Source organism: Hydractinia symbiolongicarpus, chromosome 1 (genome assembly GCF_029227915.1).
Source record: "Hydractinia symbiolongicarpus strain clone_291-10 chromosome 1, HSymV2.1, whole genome shotgun sequence".
NCBI classification, from domain to species: domain Eukaryota; kingdom Metazoa; phylum Cnidaria; class Hydrozoa; order Anthoathecata; family Hydractiniidae; genus Hydractinia; species Hydractinia symbiolongicarpus.
In genome coordinates, this window is record NC_079875.1 from 5868680 (window position 1) to 5889741 (window position 21062).

At 42.4% G+C, this 21062-nt stretch overlaps 1 protein-coding gene across 2 annotated transcripts; it reads right to left on the minus strand.

Moving 5' to 3' along the window:
• Positions 1–13981: 13981 nt before the first annotated feature.
• LOC130633936 (uncharacterized) lies at positions 13982–19024 on the minus strand. Of its 2 annotated transcripts, none has more exons than XM_057444587.1 (2): positions 18561–19024; positions 13982–16961 (listed from the first exon to the last, which is right to left on the minus strand). In XM_057444587.1, exon 2 carries the CDS (start codon positions 15320–15322, stop codon positions 14387–14389), a length of 936 nt encoding a protein of 311 aa, XP_057300570.1. In that variant the 5' UTR covers positions 15323–16961; positions 18561–19024; the 3' UTR covers positions 13982–14386. The 2 variants fall into 2 exon arrangements, with proteins under 2 accessions (XP_057300570.1, XP_057300569.1); XM_057444586.1 differs by having other exon boundaries at positions 18514–19021.
• Positions 19025–21062: the final 2038 nt, after the last annotated feature.

Genomic DNA, 21062 nt, shown 5'->3' on the forward strand with positions numbered 1-21062 from the left:
CGACTACATGTTCCTCACGACCTCGAGGTTCAAATTTCTCGATATCAAAAATTTTATAGCTCCCGGTATGAGCTACGACCGATGGTGCAAGTCTCTGGATTGCAAGCTCGAAAAGCTGGTGTTCCCATACGAGTGGCTGACGAGCTATGACAAGCTAACCCACGTCGGACCCGTGGCGTACGAACACTTCTATAGCAGTCTTAGTGGGAAAAACGCCCTCTCTCCTGAAGAGCACGAAATATTCCGTGCAGAGTTTTACAAGCGAGGCTGCGTCACCATGATGGACTGGTTGCGCGAGTACAATCTAGCCGACGTGGAACCTTTCATCGAAGCCGTGGAGAAGACAAGGCGACAGTACTACGACGACAAGATAGACATTTTGAAAGACGCGGTAAGCATTCCAGGCGTATCGATGCGCTACGTCTTGAACAAGTCTCTACGATTGAATCCAAAGCTAGAGCTATACGCGCCAGGAGAACCATGCAAGCACAAGTGTAAGGTAGACTGCTACCAACGGTCTTGCAAGGCGTGCAAAAAGGTGCAAAAAGCTTGCACTGAGTGCACGAAGAATGAGGCGTATGAACTGCTTCAAACAGGCATGATGGGAGGGCCTGCCATCGTGTTCTGTAGGTACCACGAGAGAGACGTGACGGGTATCAGATCTCACATCTATGGTCGAAACAGTAAAAAGTGCAAAACCATTCTTGGATATGACGCGAACATGCTGTACCCGAGTACGTTGATATTTTACTTTCCTTGTGGAAAGGAGAAGCTGATCAAGATCAACCCACCCACGACTGAGCACAACATCAGACTGTTGATAGAAGGTATGCAAAATGGATCCCTCTTTGGTTTTGCGCAGGTCGACATCGAGGTCCCTCTGGAGCTGTATGACAAATTCAGCGAGATGGCTCCGCTATTTGTGGTCAAGGAGATACCCGACGATCAAATCCCCGAGCACATGCACGAGTACCTAAAAGCAACAGGGCGCAAACGTATTCCAGGTACGCGTAAGCTTCTAGGGTTGATGAAAGCTGAAAAGATCTTGTTGCTCACAACCTTGCTCGAGAAGTACCTTGACCAGGGCCTGAAGGTGACAGCGTTTCACCAGTTCATCGAGTATGAACGAGGTAAACCGTTTGCGTGGTTTCCGGAAGAAATTGCCGATGCACGACGACAAGCCGATAAAGACCCAGACAAGCGTATTGCGGGAGATACAGCCAAACAGAAAGGGAACGCGTTCTATGGGAAAACGATCGAGGACCAAGCGAGGCACGCTAATACTACGTTTACCAGAGATAAAAAGAAGGTCGATGCAGCGATGAGATCGCCGTATCTTGAAGATCTTGAAGAGATAGGTGATGCTTACTAGATCCGAGAAGGAAAGAAAAAGGTGCATATCGACAGAGCGTACCAGTGCGGTATTGCGGTGTACCAGCTGGCCAAATTGCGCATGCTTGATTTCTATTACAATTTTTTGGATAAGTACGTGGATCGTCAAGATTTTGAATATATTTACATGGATACAGACAGCGCGTATTTTTCCATCTCTGGGGAAGAGTTACGTGATGTCGTTCGCCCTGAACTGCTTGACGAGTACGACAAAGACGTGAAAAACTGGCTCGTCACTGATAAGTACTCGAGTCGAACAGGAGGGATATTCAAACCGGAATTTATCGGTTTTAGAATGATCGCTGCCACAACCAAGTGTTACTTTGTGGAAGGGAAAGAGGGCACAAAATTCTCCTGTAAAGGCATGTCGAAGAAGCATAACGCTATGACATGGGAGAGGTATAAGAACGCGTTGAATGGCTATATTGACACTGCGAAAAACGTAGGTTTCCGGGTGCGCAACCAGGGGATGGTTACGTACGAACAAAACAAGCTGGGCCTCTCGGCGTTTTATACTAAAGGTACTCGATGATGGCATCCACACAGTACCGCTAGAGTTGTAGGTCACGTTGAAAAATAAAAATGATTAACGACATAGCCCTCACTATAGCAATAATCCTTCCGTACGTCTTGATCGTACTCTGCTTTTTGCGTTATAGAACGCTTCTAATAAAGATGAGTGAGATTACAGCTATATTTGATGTTGCAGACACGGAAGCCTTTCAACATCGTGAAAAACCTATCGACAAACGTCAAGCCTTGAAGGATGCTATACGCAAAGGCAAACAACATCTCTTGCCCAAAAAATGTACCGAAAGCTTTGCTGACAAGGCACCAGATGAGGTGATCGAAAAAGCGTATGCCGACTATGTTCAACATGAAATTCACGAGAAAGGAGAAAAGACCGCCAAGGCACTCTCCCCACATGCGATTGACATGTACGCGAAGGTCATAGGTAATGTTGTTCAACTCGACAGTGCGGAGGGTCTGAAAAAGGACATCGAGGAAGACCCGATTATCAAGGACTCCATGGCAGATTTGGGGGGACTTGTGTACTCTGCCTTTGAAAAATTTCTAGCGCCAATATTGGTTGTTGCTCATACATTTAACCATGCCTGCCAGCATGTGTCCAAGACAGATAAAAAGCGAGATGATGAACAGCAAGAAGAAGATGGGGAGCAGTCAGATATTTAACAAAAAATTGAAAATGCAGTATTGGATGGTAGACGAAGACGAGTACCGAAATGTTCTAAATAAAACTGCAAGGCTACCAGAACTCTCGCGAAAGCGAAAAAACCACGCATACGTAGAGGAATTTCTAAAAGGGTGGGAAGCCCTGTTCGCGTACGGAACCTACACATTCGAAGGGGAGGTAGACTCCAACTTTTCATCATCTGATGCCTGGAAGCTGATGCAGGATCCTGAAGACGCACATCTTGACGAAAAGACGAAAAGTTTCAAAAGGCAGATGATAAACTTTATGCGCGCTCTAAAATGGATGCAGTGCTGCGCACGTCTCACACCTGACAAAATCCAAACTATCCATGAAATCATGATGCGCGGGGAAAAACACAGGGGCGGCAAACCCGTGCTGACAGGGAAATACAGGACGACTAAGGCATTCGCTGGTTTTCACGAATTTGCCCCTGTTTCTGCAATCCCAAGGTTAGTGATAGACGCCCTGGATCGATACTACTCTACAGAGACTGACGATCTGATATGGAACGCGGTGAGGTTGTTTATGGACTTGATTAATACCCATCCATTCGAAGATGGGAACGGGAGGCTATGTAGGCTCGTTATTTCCCACGTACTTGTGGAGAGTGGAATCAGTCTTTTTCCGGTTTTGCTTAGCTCGTTCCACAAACGCGGCAGGCGCCATTACCTTCAGGCTGTTATAAGGTTTGAAGAGAGACCATCGTTATTTTACACGATGGTCTGTAGGTCTTTGGTGAAGGTATGGGATAATTTTGAGCAAAACTTGGCCCTACTAGAAAAGTCGAAAATTCACTGATTCGTCACTACAAGGAAATTTTGTAAAGCCCTTTACAAAATTTTATCAACAGTCACCTCTACCCCCAATCTGAACACTTCGGATAAAAACCTCTTTTCGTCTACTATTTTTCCAAGGGGCAAGTCTAAATAAATGAGCGAATCTAACCAAGTCATAACCAAGAAGAATGAGGGTCGTGTTGCTGCTGGCAAGAGACTTGCTGAATGGAATCGCAGGAACAAGGCTGACTTACAGAAGAACTTAGGCAAAAGTACTTCACAAGAGGGTCAGGAACTTGTCGCAAGTCCTCACAAGTTCAGTGCATATCTCTATGTCGCTGGAGGTCTCGCTGCCGTACTTACCGGTTGCGTGGCAGTCTATTACATACGTGGCAGCGCTCGAAAGAAGCCTGCTGAAACCGTCTCCACAGGTGCGTCTCAGCAGCACACGCGAGAACCTTCGAAACCCCAAATTGACATTTTCAAGATGCGATAAACCTATAATAAATGAGCAGCAAAGAGTACCAGAAAGAAGTCGTCGATTCCTTGTGGGAATCTGTCAGACTAGTATCCTATACTATTGTCTTAGCGCTAGGCGCGAAAAAGGCTCTGGGAGTTTCTAGACCGGGGGTCAAGATGGACATGGAGGACGGCTTGAAGCTCGCTGGCTATATGACAGGAGCGATATTATTCGACGATTACGCGATAAAACAAGGGTGGTATAAGCGTTCCATGATGCCTCCAAAATAGTTGACCACATTCGTATTTACCCCTCGGGGTAAATACGAGTTAAATATGGAAGAGTATAAGAAATGTTCAAATTGCAAGCGCTCTTTAGCACTAGATAAGTTTAGAGATAAAGGGAACGGGCAACGAACGAAAATGTGTATTGGTTGCCTTGATATTAACAAGGCGTCAAAAGAGCGCACAAAGTGCCCTTATGAAAGGCGGAGACGACATTGCAAGGAATGTGATTTCGTTGGGTATATGTATGAACTTATTAAAACTAGGATTCACAATGCTCTAAGGTATGATACGGAGATCGCCTCTACCGAGTACCTGGGGTGCGACATCGTTACATTCATGAAGCACATTCAAGCTCAATTCAGAGATGGGATGAATTGGAGAAACCGAGGGCAGTGGCAGTTTGACCACAAAATTCTACTTAGGTATAGAGAAAATAGAGAATACCCCAGCGATGAATTACAAATAGCAAGACTGTACTACACTAACATGCAACCCCTCTGGGTTGCGGATAACCAAACGAAGGGCCATCGATATATCTCTCGGTAAGCGCCTACAAGGTTTATGTCTGCCCAAGGCAAACACAAAGAATACCCTCAGAATAAAATGGACATTGTCAAGGAGCCGTATACAGCAATCTTTACCGGACCGACAAGCTGTGGCAAAACGCAGCGTGTCCTGGATTTGCTTGAAAATGAGTATAGGCAGCATTTCGACAACATTGTCATTCTCTGCCCTACACTACGCTGGAACAAGACCTATCTCGAGAGATCCTCGCTATGGAGGGATGACTACGTGTTTCTGATAGATCCCAAGGAGCAGCTGTTCGAATGGATCCAAAAACTGTCATTGCTGGCGGGTGAAGAGACGTTGTTTATCGTTGACGATATGATAGCCGACGAGAGTCTCGATAAAACTCGTGGTGCGTTGATAGAACTAGCTGTTTCGGGTAGACATCGCGAGCACAGTCTCTGGCTACTAACACAAAGATATAAGAAGATTCCGATAACAGTAAGGGATCAAATGAAACAGCTTTTTGTCTGGTATCCGAAGAATCGGAAGGAGTTTGAGCTCATTCATGAAGAGAACGATGTAATTCCAAGTAGGGAAGAAATTTCCATTATTAAGGCTCAGCTCAAGAAGTCCAAGCATGCTTGCTTGTACGTAAGACTGGAGCATCCTAGAAGTTACAAGATTGTTGGTTAGACTCTTGATATATAAGAAAGATGTCTTCTCAACCTGAGCTGTGCAACGCCGTGCCTGCTGGAGCGATCGAAACCTTGTATGACGAGGACTCGCAGCCGCGCTTCAAGCGTGCTGATCTTGGTAGATTTTTAGGGATCCATAACATTGCGACGACTTACAGAGACGTAAAAACAATGCCCCGTCGTGATATAAAAGGGTTGCTTTTAAAGCAAACCTTTCAAGAACCAAAACATGCTAATCCTCACGATATGTTTGTGACACTAGGTGGAGCTCTTGAGATTGCAGACCGTTCTAGAAAACCTAAAGCCATCGAGCTTACCAAGTGGCTAGCGCGAAAAGGTATAGAAAAGCTGCAAGATGAAGTACGAGAGCAACGGTAAGCTATCGATGAAAAAGACGTAGCCATTGCGATCCTTGACGAAGATCTTGAAGAAAAAGATAGACAACTTGCGGTACAAGCGCAAGTAATCACAGGGCTACGACAGCGACATGTTCCACGTGCGCAAGATCCTCGAAAAGACAACGCGATCATGATTTACCGCAAGCATACTGCACCAGACGATGATCAGTGCCATCGTCTTCCCTACTACTGTGCACGTGTTCAAAGACGGAAAATCTCCACCAAAAGGAGATGGCTTAGGGACAACTATCCAAACTGTGAAGAGATTGTGGTCATCGATAATCCTAACGGGATACACGCGTTCAATCGATTCGAAGAAGAAGGACACGTAGAACGGTATCAATGCCACTTTCGACTCATCGATCTTACTCGCGACGATTTGTATGACCTGGGAGTGCCTGCGCTCGAAGACTAGCGAGACTCAACTTTTTTGTAACCTTGATGCTCCTGCGGAGCCGCCAGGCGATAGATTACAAAAACCACAAAAAAAACCTGATAGACGCTGCTTGACCACTTCGGCTGTATGTTAAAAGATAAATGTCAAAGAAAAATGCAAAAGTACGTACAGAGTCAGCAATTTACAAAGTCTTACGATGTGACGGTACCGGTTCTGCGATGCTGTATCAATGCAGGTTCCACTACCGGTTATTGTTCACAGTGTTTGGAGAATTTTAAATTTAGAAATGGATCATACTACGAGGGGTTTGTATATCCGGATGATGACGAGCTTTTAGACAGAGTAGTCTCGGGCGAAAAACCATGGGCGACAATCCCGACGAAATATATAGATGAGGATCTCCAGGTTGATATTGAGGATCGGGATTTGTATATTGTTTCCGCTGAGGTGAACAAGTGGGGCATGCTCTGCTACGAGATTATCAGGGAAAAGGACTTAAGGCTCTCGGATCTAGCAGACCTAAAGAAAATTGGCGACATACTCAACATTAAAATCGATGATAGGCGCCTAGTTGATATCAAAGATCTTGATAGCGAGCCAAATGTTATCAAGGGAATCGTCTATGGCTATCCATTCTATACCCTACATCCTGATGATTATACCCGCCTTCATCCATCAGCGATGACTCCGACGATGATTAAAGGGCTCGGGTAGGTATTAACGTGAACCACACATTAACGTTAACTGCCACAAAAAATTACACCCACAAGTGGTAACTGAGCACTAATGGCTCGTGCAATTTAACATTCCATTACATACTCTGGAGGTACTTCAACATCCTCTGGTATTAGCATGAGTTCTTCAGAGACGAAGCTTCGATCAGGCCCGTCTTTTAAATAGTACAGGAGACGTGTACCAGTCACAATACGATCGAGTCTATACGTCTTTTTGCTCCACCAAGCGTCCGTTGCACGTCTTTTAGCATCACCATGCTCTTCTCCCGGTTGTAGCGGGTACAAGTAAAGACCGTCCTCAGGTAACGGTTTTTCTTGCTCCAGGCGATCTTTCGTAAGTGGTGCTCCTGCGGAGCCGCTAGGCGATACTTCATCTAGCTTGATTGCCTTGTTGGGTTTCATGCCGATCATGGCAGTTTTGGTATTGTTCATGCCTTTCACGATAGTGTACAGATGTTTGACCCATGTGGTACTAGTCTCATCAGTGACCAACTCTTGCGCATCCTGAGGTTTGAACAGTCTCTCAGCGAGCACCTTGTTATAGGACACGACAAAGGCTGTGAACGTATGGTGGTACTTGGTAGTTGCGCGCTTAATCTCGACCCCTTTGCCCTCTAGCAGCTTCGTCACATCTGACTTGAACTCACTACCGTTGTCACACTGGAAGATCTTCGGATAGCGTAAAGGTCCTCCTTTGCCTCCAGCGTAAATGTCCTTGATCATGTCAGCGACTTCGCTGGCTTTCTTCGTTCTCAATGGTCTAGCTACCTTGTAGCGCGAGGCTACATCGATCCCTGTGAGGATATATTTGTATTTCGAGCCATACAGGTGATCATGAGGCATGTAGAGCAAATCAAATTGGTGCATTTCATTAGGCCTTGTGATTGTAAAATGCGGGTAATCAATCCTTTTAGGTCTTCGAATATGTCTAAGCCAGAGCAACTGACGAGATAGCCAGTGTACGACTTTCTTTTTAGGTAGTCCACTGTGCCCAGCGAGCAATTTAACAGCCTTCCGACCAGTCCATAAATTTTCAGGGGTATAGTAAATACTGCCTAATTTTTCCGCTTCTTCTGGAGTAATGATATGTTTCGACATGTTTATTTTAATATTTGACATGTCGAAAACATTTTACGCCCACCGTCTAGGCGAACTTGTACACTGCAAAACCAAGGAGGGCTAAGGATCCTACGATGAACGTTAGCTCACCGTCTTGTTGCTGCTTGCTGGGCGTGTAGAAGTCGGATAACTTAGGAGCCTTCTCGATCGTTGCGATGTAATAGTCTCTCATACCTTCATCGAGCTCCTTCAAGCTCTCTCCAGCTTGCCTTTTCAGCTCTCGTTGATGGTTATACCAATCGATCTTTGCCTGCCGATCTCTTACCCACTGTTGCTGAGCTGCTTGAAGTTGTTCAATCGCCTTGTCGTGCCTTTTACGCTCGGCCTCACCATGGCCTGACAGCTTACTGATCAAATAGTTGCCCCCCGAGAACGCGAGGGCATTGATTATAGCCACACCCGCGGGTACTAATATGCTTGCCATCTTTATTTTAGGATTCTCGTTTAATATTCGACACTGTGAAAACGCCCATCTAAGATGTTCAGCTGAGCATCTTGAAGTAGGAAAACGTAGCATTTAATATCCCCCGTTGTTCCGTCTGCTTTCTTTGTCATATGCAATGTTATACCGTCTGACAATCTCTGTAACGGCTTCCGGAACCATGGAGACTATGATCAGGTGATGCTCGGAAATCAACAAACAGGGCGTATCTCTCTGTGAAGAACTGCCCAATCGTCACCTTTGAATCGTGGCTACCGAATAAGTTTACGATCTGCTCGAGGTGATCTTTCAAGAGCATCGCGTGCGTGTAGAGCTGATTAGGCTCACCCTCGACAGTGATCGAGATTTTTTCAATCTTTGGGTTGTAGAAGACCTCGTTAGCACCCGAGTAAGCCTTCACTTTTCCAGGATCTACGAACAATAATAAGACGCCTTTTAAACTTTTTGCTGGAGTATCAATTTGCAAATTGTAGCTGGTATCAGCCTTTTTTATCGTGACAACTTTGCTACGGAGTACCCTTTCATAGGGTAGCGCCAAACGACTATACTGTGACATCATAGCGCTCGCGAGACTCTCGTTATTAACCTTGTCAAACTCTAGTGCGATATTAGTGATCTTGTACGCACTGTCTGCGGGTTTAGCTGCCGTGCTTCCAACAGCTGCCGTACCACCATCTTTGATAACATCACCATATGATGCAAAATGGATAACGAATTGCAGCCTATCGTGTAGCCCTGGCTGGTAAAAGGGCAGATCCCTCGTGAGTTCAAACATTTTACCGATAGGGATGCAAAAGGTGTTGCCGTAAGCTGCGACGATCGCTTTTTCCTCATCCGTGCCGACATAATCAGTCGCTTTGACCTGTAAGGCGCGGATTGTACCATCATTGGGGTTGATCCCCTCTAGGATCAAGTTGTTTTCCCGATCAAATTTTGTTAGCCAGAGATCCCGGTAGACCGCCAGGGTGCTGAAATCGCTTATATTCTGTACCTCGTTACCGTTCAGGGTGATACGTAGATCTATCACCTAGGCTTTGCCTATGTTGCTGACGATATTGCGCTTCGTGTTTGTTCCCCTAAGTTCCAGATTGAAAAGTAGTTTGATACTGCCTGGAAAAATTACATCGTTCTGCCCCATGTTGGGAATGTCAACATACAAGTCCTCGTTCTGATTAATCGTACTAGGCACATGATTTACTTTTACACGCTGCTTCTTCCCTTTCATAGCCATCATTGTTTTAATCTCCGCGTAGGGATCGAGCTTAGTTCCGAATATGTTACTCATGCTTTATTATTAGCTGATATTCGTTTCAAATAAATGCCGATTAATCCAATATACGAAGGAGACGACTTTACGCCAGAGGAAAAAATTTCAGACGAGGATTTCAGTAGGCCTGATGCCAATTTCTCCACGCTAACACCAGATCGCCTGGCGCCAGGTCAGGAGCAAGATCAGGGTCAATCCGGCTCAGCACGAGGCGACCTTACGACAAGGCAGAGGGAAGAGCTACTAAAATCAAAGGTCGACGATCTTTACGAACACCTTGGTGAGGAGCTGGGGCAGCCAATCGCGAGATTTTATAACGAGTTTGAGGCACAAGGAAACCAGCTTCTTTTAGATGGCATAGAGATCACTAAAAGGAATGGTGAATTGAGGAGCGTTGCCGAGATAAAGAGGAGGCTAGGTACAAATCGCTTGCGAGAATTGGGGTTTACCGACTATACTACACCAAACAAAGGCAGTAAAGCAATGGCTCAGAAACTCCTTAATGAGATTGTTCATGTTGATCGCCTAGCGGCTCAGCAACAGAAGGCCGATGATATCGAAATGATGCCGCTGCTCGAGAACGTCCTTGATGAAACGGAGAGCCTGATTGAAGAGACTCCTTTTGGCTTCACAGAGCGTGAAAGAAGAGGGCTCAACCTCGAGCTTCAAACGCTAAAGGGTAACCTAAGGCACTTGAAAAACAAGATGATCTTCTACGACAGCGAGATCGCCAAAGCAGAAGCCAAGGTGAAAAGGCTTGAGACGAAGAAACATGGGGCATCCGAAGAGCAGCAAACTATCTGGAACGAAGACATTGCAAAGGCTAGGGAAGAGCTAGAACGACTCCAAGATCAAAAGGAAGCAGTACGAGAAGCACACGGTTTACTATCATCTGACACTCAGAGCCAACTGCAAGCAATTAAGGAAACGCTGATGAAAATCGCAGAAGGCGATAAATCTCTGGCTGAAAAGCTTAGAATCTTATTCAAGGAGCAAGGGATTACTATAGCTAGCATCGTGGCGGCTGTTGGTCTACTGATTTCTACCATCGTACTCGCAGTTACAGGTGGTGGTGGTTCCGCAACAGGTGCAGGAGGAAGTGCCGCAGGGAAGGGTTTCATACAAAAACAGCTGGAAAGGCTTGGAAAATTTTTGAAATACTTAGCAGGTAAAGCAGGTGCGGCGCTACCAGGGATTATTGGCACGGTTGTCTCGTTCTTTTTCAGAGTGGCTGCGAGAGTTGTCGAATATGTAGGCAAGCATCTATACATGGCGATCGCTGCCGCTGCTGCTCTTGTTGTGGTATATGTTGGGAAGGGTGGCAGCGCGGAGCTACGCGCTTTGCCACATAGTTCCAAAAAATCGTAGATGATCTAGTATGTTGACAAAAAACATATTAGATCGCCTTGCGGCCGTGTCAGCAGAAGGGCGATCGCCTAGCGGCTCAGCAAGAGCAAGCCCGTCTCAGCATGAGCACCTATTTTTTAATCCATAGATATGCTAAGATGAGACCCACCCCCGCAGTAACCAAGGTGGCCTTGGTGTCCTCGTGAAGGTTTCCATCTCCTAGATCTGACTGAGGTATCTTTTCAGACCCCCCGGTTAGGGACCTCGATAGCCCAGGTGGTGACCTTACTCGTTTTAAACCCCGAGGCTGTGTGGGCTTGTTGTTTAGGTCTAGCCTTATGCCAATCATCGCACTCGCCGGCGCGATCAAGATGTTGTTGTTATACCCCACAATTTTACCAATACGCAGGTTCATATCGGATGGTAGCATGTACACGTGGTGCATCACGGCAAAATTCACGGGGGTCCTGGCATATTGAAGCACCTTTTGAAACTCAGTGATATCGTGGCCTACGTTCTCCTCACGTTGTACCATGGCTTCGAATTTCTGTAGTAGTATCTGTCTCGCTGTAAAATTGTCAGCATCCGAACCTATAAGGGATGCCTTGGCATCAGCTTGGGACCCTAGTAGTAAAATCACGTAAACACGAATACTCTCGCTAAGCTTCGACAGACCTTCCGATGTCAGGCCTTGGCTCGTAGGCATGATAAACTTGGCCCAATCACCATCTACTTGCGACCACCATCTACCATTTGTGAGCGAGGACATGAGAGCTTTAAACTTGTATTGAGCATTAGGGTCGGCACCATATTCACGACAAATCTGGGCATATCCAGATGTAGAGTAGGGGTTCTCGTATTGGGAAAAGCCGTCATCGTATGGTATGGGTACCTTCATTCTCGCTAGGATACGCCGCATGTGGTAATAGACGTGGAATTTAAAGATACTGTTGATGAGAGGCACGGAGCCATTCAAGTGTTTGGCGGATATACCTAGGGCGGTACTAGCGCAATGACAGGCGAAATTAACTTGTATATTCCAGTAGCCAAGGGCTTGACCGGTCCAATTTACACTAACCGGGTCGTTCAACAGGTTAGTGGGGACTTTTATAGGGTATTTCGTGAACATCGAGAAGGTCACAGGAATGTGTGATTCTGTAGAAACGTAGAGGTCTTGATGTTCTAGATTAATTACACCGAGGGGCCATTCTCCTCTATTGGACTTGTATTTTGCCTTGTGGTTATAGCTATAAATGTTCATGTTTCTTTAAGAATAAACATGAGACAGCTGTATGTCACGGATATAGAGAAGCCTACGATTTTTGACGATTACCTAGGGCAGGACACGAGAATTGCCCTGAAATCGATAAGTATCAGGCCCGTATGGCTGAACCTCTACAGTAACAACGATTTTACAATACGCAAAGTAGGACCTGATCAGACTGTTACCCGAATTGAAATAATGAACGGTCTGTACAAGATCGAGGATATCGCGGCCATCGTCAACAATCAAGAACAGGACAAGATTAAGCTGTTTGTCCTGAAAAATGGACTCTGTAGGCTTAGGGTTAGTGACGGGTATACTGTGGTAATCCATCGAAAACTGCAGGAGCTTATGGGGCTACCCTACGACCCTGCAAAAAAGTATTTTACCAAAGGCGACTATGACAGCTACTACAAAACTGATGTATACCAGCGGTTGAGACTCGTTTGCCCCCAGCTGAATGAAGATGATTGCCTACTGGATGGAAAGAAATCAAAAATTCTTGCTTTGCTTCCCACGAAAGAGTTAAACGCGTGGGGAGACATGCTTACATGGAGTTTTGACACCCCAATCTACCTTCCTTTGAAAGGCTCAACAGACAGACTGGAGTTTATGCTGACAGACGAGTATCATCATGAAAAAAATGTTTCGTTCGTCGGAATTACGATGCATTTACTCATAGAATTAATGACTGATACAATGAAGCTTTACCCAACTTTGCCGCCAAGTGCGCCTGAGCATGAGCCTGATCGCCTGGCGGAAGAAAGTCAGGTCTACAGGCTCAAGAAGATCGAAGAAATTGAGCAGTACCTGCGTGCTGAGATCAAGGAGAGAGAAAAACTATACAAAAAGTTCAAGCTTTGGGGAATGGGGCTTCGGTATGCTGATCATGGCATGATTGCTGTTACAGTCATCACCTCCGCAGCAGGTATTGCCACGCTTGCAACCGGATTTGGAGCCCCCATAGCAATTGGTCTTGAAGCCGCGGCTCTTGCAGTGGGAATGGGCCAGGTAGGTCTCAAGAATGCCTCGAAGCGACTAGAGCACAAGGTGCACAAGCACGAATGCATCAAACTCCTGGCAGAGTCGAAGCTAGACACTGTATACGATAAGATTTCCAGGGCGATCCAAGATGGTACAATTTCAGACTACGAGTTTACATGGATCATGCAGGAAAAACAGCGCTACATGATACTCAAGGAGCAGATCCGACAACGAACGAAAAAGGCTGTGAAATCCATCAACGAGAATGAACGCGCAGAGTTACTGGCGCAAGGCAGGCAAGAAGCCAAAGATGAAATTTTGAAAAAACTTCAATCTGCGCAGTATGCCAGCGCTACTTAGAGTCTCCACCTGCTTACAGAGTGCTGAGCCGCTAGGCGATCTAATATGTTGGTTAACATACTAGACGATTACTTCTCCCGTATCTTGATCTATGAGCAAGTCGCCATCATGTACGACACGTCGCTGAGCGAGATCCCTCAAATATTGAGCTAGATTTTTCTGCCATGCAATTTTAACACAAGGCTCGCAGTACGGTCCGTCCGTTTGTGTCGACGCATCCTTATACTTGACTTTGCATATGGCTTCAAAGAGGTCTATTCGCTTCAACGTGGAGTACCCTTTGAGACCTAAGGCTTTAGCTTCCTGTCGCAGTTTGTCCATTTGTTTATGTAGCTGAGCACAACCAGGCTTTTATTTTTGTGACTGTCTCCAGTCACAAAAGATTAATTTTTAGTCTTCCACTTCCACAAGGTCGTAATCATAGTAAAATTGACCAGGATTCTTCGTATATTGTTTCTTTCCCAGTGATTTGATGAACATGTTCGACCTATCAAAGCTTCTCTCAGTACACTCGTTGCCCATGCTCGAAATCGTTCACCATCACAATCGATCAATGTGATGACAGTTGCATCACCTTTTTTTGATCTTGATCTCTTCAACATACTCAATTTTGAACATCACCCCACTTCATAATGCTCTCGTGTTCTGATTTCAAGGCATCAAATTGTTCTGCAGATAGGAAAGGCATCTCTTTATTATAGATTTTTTAAACCTCAACCAGGATCAAAATACTGGATATTACTTCCATAATTTAGATATCTCGCGCTTTTCTTCCTCATCTACACACCAATTCCAATATCGATCCGGATGCCACGCCACTGGCATTACCTCATTCCATAGTTTTGTATAAAAATTACGCTTGTGATGATGCCGCAGCAATTCATCATGAATGACATCAAAACCACGCAGCAATACAACAATCTCGCTGTGACCATTTTCAGCTGCAAGGTTCATGGCCCAATTAAACTTCGTCGCACCCCATTCTTTGCACAGTTTAACAATCCCGATGTGACCATTTCCAGCTGCAAGTCTCATGGCCCAATTAAAGTTCGTCGCACCCCATTCTTTGCACAGTTTAACAATCTCGATGTGACAATTTTCAGCTGCATTTTGTAGAGTCCAATTAAAGTCTGTCGCACCCCACTCTTTGCACAGCTTAACAATCTCGCTGTGACCATTTTCAGCTGCAAGTCTCATGGCCCAATTAAAGTCTGTCGCACCCAACTCTTTGCACAGTTTAAACATCTCGATGTGACCATTGAGAGCTGCATTTCGTAGAGGTAAATTAAAGTCCGTTGTCACCAGTTTGATGTCACGGTGCTTGCGAACGTTTTCCATGATCTTGCCAAACACGCTATTATTCCTCAGCTTAAAAAGGTCTTTCTTAAAATCATTTTTAGCTGTATTTTCTAGAGTCCCATAAAAGGTCGTCGCGCTTGTATGTGGTATGCGATCTAGAGCCCACCACCAAAAGTCCTCTCGCGCTTCTCTCTCTCTCTCGATTTCATCGTGCAGCGTCGTCCTTCCAGCAATTTGTTCCCTTGCTCTGTTATAATAAGAAGTAACAGTGTCTCGTACACTCTTCAGGCGATCGGCAAGAGCGTCGCGAGTTGCTGCTACCGGCGCTGAGACAGCGCTATATAATTTACTAATTGCATTCTTGAACCAACTCATTTCTCTTTATTATAAGTAGATTCAGACTTTAACTAACATCGGTCGCAATTTTAGTAGGGAATTTCCCTATTCAAACAGATTTGCGCATGCGCGTTTGTCAGCAGTTTTTGTCGTGTGCCGTCATGATGTCACGTGTTTTACTTATTTGAGGCATGATGAAATCTGTGACGTCACAGATTTTTTAGGGGGTCTAAAAGCAGCGTTTTTTAATAGGGATTTGACCGTCGAAAACCTAAAACCTGATTATATTACCTCCCTACTCTAGCTGACGTCGCATGATTTTCTTCTTTTTTAGAGACAATGTTGATTATGGATGAAAACTTTTTTTCATCAGCCTAACCGACTCTTCCCGAAAACGCCGATTTTTTTGGTTTTGGTTTTGGGAGAGGTTGGAATTTTTTACTTAAATATGTTGATCCTATAACTTTTGGTCTTTCCACAACCAAATTTCTCTGCAACACGAGGCCTTAAACCTAATTATTTATTTCGATTATTGAACGATAATTACAGTTCGAAAGGTTTTATTTTAGTTGAAAACTTCAACGGTATACAAAATCTCAAAAACACGTGCGTGTGCGTCCAGGACTTTTCCGCGAACTCCTGCTAAATGCGCACCCCAATGCATTTCGGTATTACGCAACAATACGTCATATTTGAATGACGTAATTCTAATAATAATAATTTAAATTTAAAACCACGGAATCGCATTTTGGATAAAGCATCTTCCGTTAAAAAGTTGGGTAGTTGGGTAGTTCAGCGACGAGAGTTACACCTACCATACCTACCATTTTTGTTTTTATGAAAAGCCGGCTGCCGAATGTTCCGTAAAAATGATATTTGATTCGTTCAAAATGCCGTCACCGGTTTTGCTAAATTCCACACAGCGCAGTCTTGGCACTTGAAGCGGAACTAGTTTAGGGACAAATTTTTCACTAGAAATTAAAAAAAAGGTTGCGAAGCATTTCGCAAGTTGCAAGCAAAATTAAACTATCCAATACTTTGTCCCTAGCGCTTCTTGTTTCTTTGGCGCTAACATCTTCCGAAATACATCAAAATTGAATATCATATAGAAGAACCCTGGGGACGAGGTAGGAAAATGAACGCTCTGCGGAACAATTCGTTGCTCAAAAACAGTTTTTTTTGCGAATAGACTGCGCGAGTATTTGATGTGCGTGGGATATTCTTTTCAAAATGTGCGAGAAAATTAGATTACGCGAAACTAACAAAAACGAATAACGCGTGTTAAAATTTTGTACCGCCTTTTCCCACAGAATGGTAAAAGTAAAGAGCGCAATACAAAATTACACTTTTAGCAGTATTCCGAAAGATATGTGATACATCGAGTTGTACAACCCGCAGAAGTTGGTCCTAACGTAACGATTTCGTAAATGACCTCACAACAAAACAGTATTTTTTTCACGTAAAAATACCGGCAGTAGAAGCCACAGAATCTGCTGGAACGAATTTCGAAAACTCACGGGAAACAATTAAAACAAAAACAAACAAATCAAAACAGTTTTTTAACTTTATCAAGATTTATTAAATAGCTTCAAATTTGGGCAGAAAAACAATAACGGATTCGCCTTCTTTTCACCACACGCATTAGAAGATTACATCACTCACTCCCATTGTACACAATCTAAAAGAAAAAGAAAACATTTTCATATAGTGAAGCTTCCAGTGCCTTTAAGGGATGGCCAAGTCAATGGAATTAAAAGCACTGTTTTTCATCTTATAAATAATTAAGGCTAATTCGGAAAAGTATAAAAGAAAAAAACTAAACAATTTGGCAACTTTTCTAATTTTATACACAAAGTTCCAACCATACCAACAGTTTCCAAATCTGACAAAATCATTTTAGAAGTGTTTATTTTTTCAGAATTTGATTGATGCAAGGCCAGGGGAAATTAAATAAGTTTATTGTCCTAGACCCATTTAAAAACATATGCTTCTCATCATTCAGTTTTTTTTCAACCAACATTAATGTAATCACCCAGAGGAAATTATAATGTCTCTTGTGTGTGTTTTAGAAGCTGAGTACACAAATACACAAATATTACAAGTGCTGAACTTTGGCAATCATATTTTGCAATCAGACCCTTTTAAAAACTATGCTGAACCATGTCAATTATTAAATTCAGCACTAATAGAAAAGCACCTTGGATAGGATTCTTTGTTGGGCGAATAAAATGACTGACAAATGGTTTATCGTGAATGAAATAGTAATTTTTACACAAATAATTTAAAAAATAATAAACTTTGTTATGTGGGTTGTTCTCAAACACACGTGGGCGGTGGACAAAAAACTGTGATGTAATTTCTCTTGGTCTATTATTCCTAAGAATATTCTAAAATAAGAGGGTGTCAATAAGCTGCAAACAGCCACATATATAAGGGCAAGTTCGGGCAACTTTTCCAATTAAATTAGTGATTGTCTTCCAAAACCGCCCGCACTTTCCCGAACTTGCCTGGAGCATTTTCAAAATTCAATTCCTTGTAACATACCTTGTGAACGATAGTTGGAAAAAGATGCTTTAAGAGAAAGAAGTTAATAAAAATTAAAAGTTATTTATCAAGTAAATTTTATCAAAAACCATCAAAAACAGTTCTTTTAAGAACTTTACTACCACATAGTTTACTTTATGGTCTATGCAGGTTTTTTCGGGTGAATACTTCAATTTTTTTGCAAAACGCTAAACTTGCCCAAAAACGCCTGCACGGCGTATGCAGCTTATCAGCACCCTTGTTCTAAAATTACAAGCAGTTTCGAAGATGCCCACGCCGTTTAGAGGACGTGGTGCTTGGGCATCCTTAGAGTTCTGTTTAATGACAGTTTTAATGTTTTAATGTCGTTTTAAACCTTGTTCTCAGGGAGGGTGCAGGGAAAACTAATTCCTATTGACAATTACATTGCTGTTGGTTTGATAGCAAAAGTGGATATTTTTTTAATTACTGTAACAGGTTACTTATATATATAATAAATAAAAAATGATAAAAAACGGTTGGTCAGCTCACTCTAGCGCCCAGAGCTATTTGTTTTGTCTGCGCCCTAGCTACAGGTTTTCCTATATCTGGCTATCAGTTAGGTAGTAATACAGCTTCTCCATATGTATTCTACAAATTACTTTCAATTCTTTTATACAAAACTGAGCTCTAGCTAGCTAGCTACCTTTCGTGTGATTAAGCCTTACCTTGATTTGGATAAAACCAATTAAAATTGATAATATTGTATTTTTACATCTTCTTAGAAACAATAAAATAAAACACAGCTCGGCGCGTTATAATTGTACAAATTACTTCAATTTTTCTTTAGGAAAGGGTACCTTACACAGGAGCTTTCCAATCCAACTAAAATCTCCAGAAAAAGCACAGCAACAAAAAAGCTTAAAATACACAAGTAAAGTCGATTAGAAACAGGACTAGCAATAAATTTTTTCAAAAGAAGAAAACCGTTTTAATACTATTATATTTCATTAAAATACAACTATAATAGTATTAGAAGCAAAATTGCAAAGTAATTAATTAATTATTTATACCATAATTAGCTATAATACAAAGAAATAAGGCATATTTTGGGTCTGTAAAATATACGTGTCTAAAATGCCGACTACCGTTTCTTGTTCACGGCATATTCCTCTTTGTGTGTTCAAGTTCGGCGGACGTATAATCCGGACCAAAAGACGGGGGGGGGGTCAAAATCCGGGGGTGGGGGGGTACGAGCCGTACCTATTGCATTTTTTACTAAACTTATACTTTAACCCCTCGGTCCAAACTTATTTGTTTTATTAGAAAAAAAAATACCCTAGCTTTATGTGCAAAAATATCAGTCCTATTTCTTTACGCTGATTTTATATGATTTTTTTTCTATCGAAATTTTGAGAATCTCAATAATTCTCTTGGTATACCTCGCGTGTAGCAAACGTGCTCCACAATTTCGCTTCGCTCGCTTCGCTCGCAAAGCTCAATTGCTTCGCAATAACGTAACGCAACAAGAAGAAAATAACAACAGACAACAGAGGAATAGTCACTGCAACTATATTTTAAAAAATAAAACAAGTGTAACTAGCTAGCTGACAAGCCAGTTAGCTAACTAGGCTGACAAGCCGCCATTTAGCTGTAGTTAGCCTAGCCAGTGAAGAGACAGGGAAAAATAAAAAAACAATGGTGCACTGTAAATACATTTTTACCTTTTTATCATCATGTCAGCTGTTAGTTACATCTACTTTAATCCACAAACTGGACTGGGGTGTCGAGTAAAACAATGCCATATTTTGGCTTTTTATGGGGGCTCTACAATTTCTAACCGTTCCCAGTTTTACCAGGTTTTATACAGCGTAAATTACCCACAAGAGCTATGGATAGTTAGGTCAAGCCTAAAGGCTGCTTTTCACTTTGATATTTTGTTTTGTTGTTTTCTAATACTTGGGACTGGAGAGCACAATTTTCGTATATGTATTTTTCGTTGTTTTTTTTATCTCAACAGCGGGTCAATATGAAATCCCTTCAGAATGGCACGAGATAAGATTTCATGAATATTTGTGGTATTTTCACATTAAACAATGATACTTAATATCATTGTTTAATGTGGAAATTAGTCAAGTAAAAACACGACCTTAAATAACAGCAAATAAAATAAATGTTCGGAAAAATAACTCGGCAATCGTAAAGATAGCAACTCCTCATTTTCTCATTTTGCAACTACCCAACTTTTCAACTACCCAAAAAGTGCTAGTTTACCTATATATATTTACTGTTTGGCCTTAATTTGCAATTTTCTTCAAAAAATCTTATCGCCCTCTTTCAAAATGTCTAAGTTCTGAAACTTGGAAATTATTATTATTAAAGAATATTTATGCAGGACTTTTTACACTTCAGTAAAATAAACTAAAGGTACATAGAAAGTACGAAAAGCTTCAGTTTTAATAAATTGAATTTGTTCTTTGTTTGTTTAAAGGTTTTTGCCTCTTTCATATTAGTACAGCACTAACTTCAACTAATTTAAGCACCCCTTTTAGAAAGATCCGTTGATTTAAAATGTGGTAAAATACACCTTTCCCGAATTTCATAAATTATAATAATTATGACGTCATCCAAAATTTTATAATGGTTCTGTGCCCTTCAAATAAGGATATTGAGATAGAATATTAAATATCATTATCAATAATTATCATTATTTTGAAAACGAGGCTATTCTTAGTAAGCTCCGCTATATGAAGGGTTTGACCGTAACTTTCAGCTCGCAATTGTGGCACTTAACGAACAGACAAATTTACGAAATTAGGTAATTTGTTCTACCTTTTGCTAAGGAACATAGGGATAAGAATCATTTTTAGGATCGACCTCTTTAATTGAGTTTGGCATAATTAGGAAATTCGGGAAAGGTCTATTGTATTCTTGTTTAGAAAGAAATAACAAAAAGCTTTAGGAAATAAAAATACAGTCAGGGGCGGATCCAGACTTTTTCAAGACTTAGTCAAGACTGAGTCTTGAATTTAGCAGCTGGGGGCTAAATTTTAAGCTTTGCGGGTACAAAAATCGCCGAAAAATTGTCTTCCGATTTATCTAGTTATTAATAAAATTGACCAAAAGAAACGCTAAGCTATAACAAAATCTCCTAAGAACATCTTTTATAAGAATCAAATCTCCGTCTTACACGTCTTATTTTAGATAGATAAAACCACTAAAATTAACAGGGATTAACTACAATAAAGTGAGACAATTGTGAATATATTTCATTATT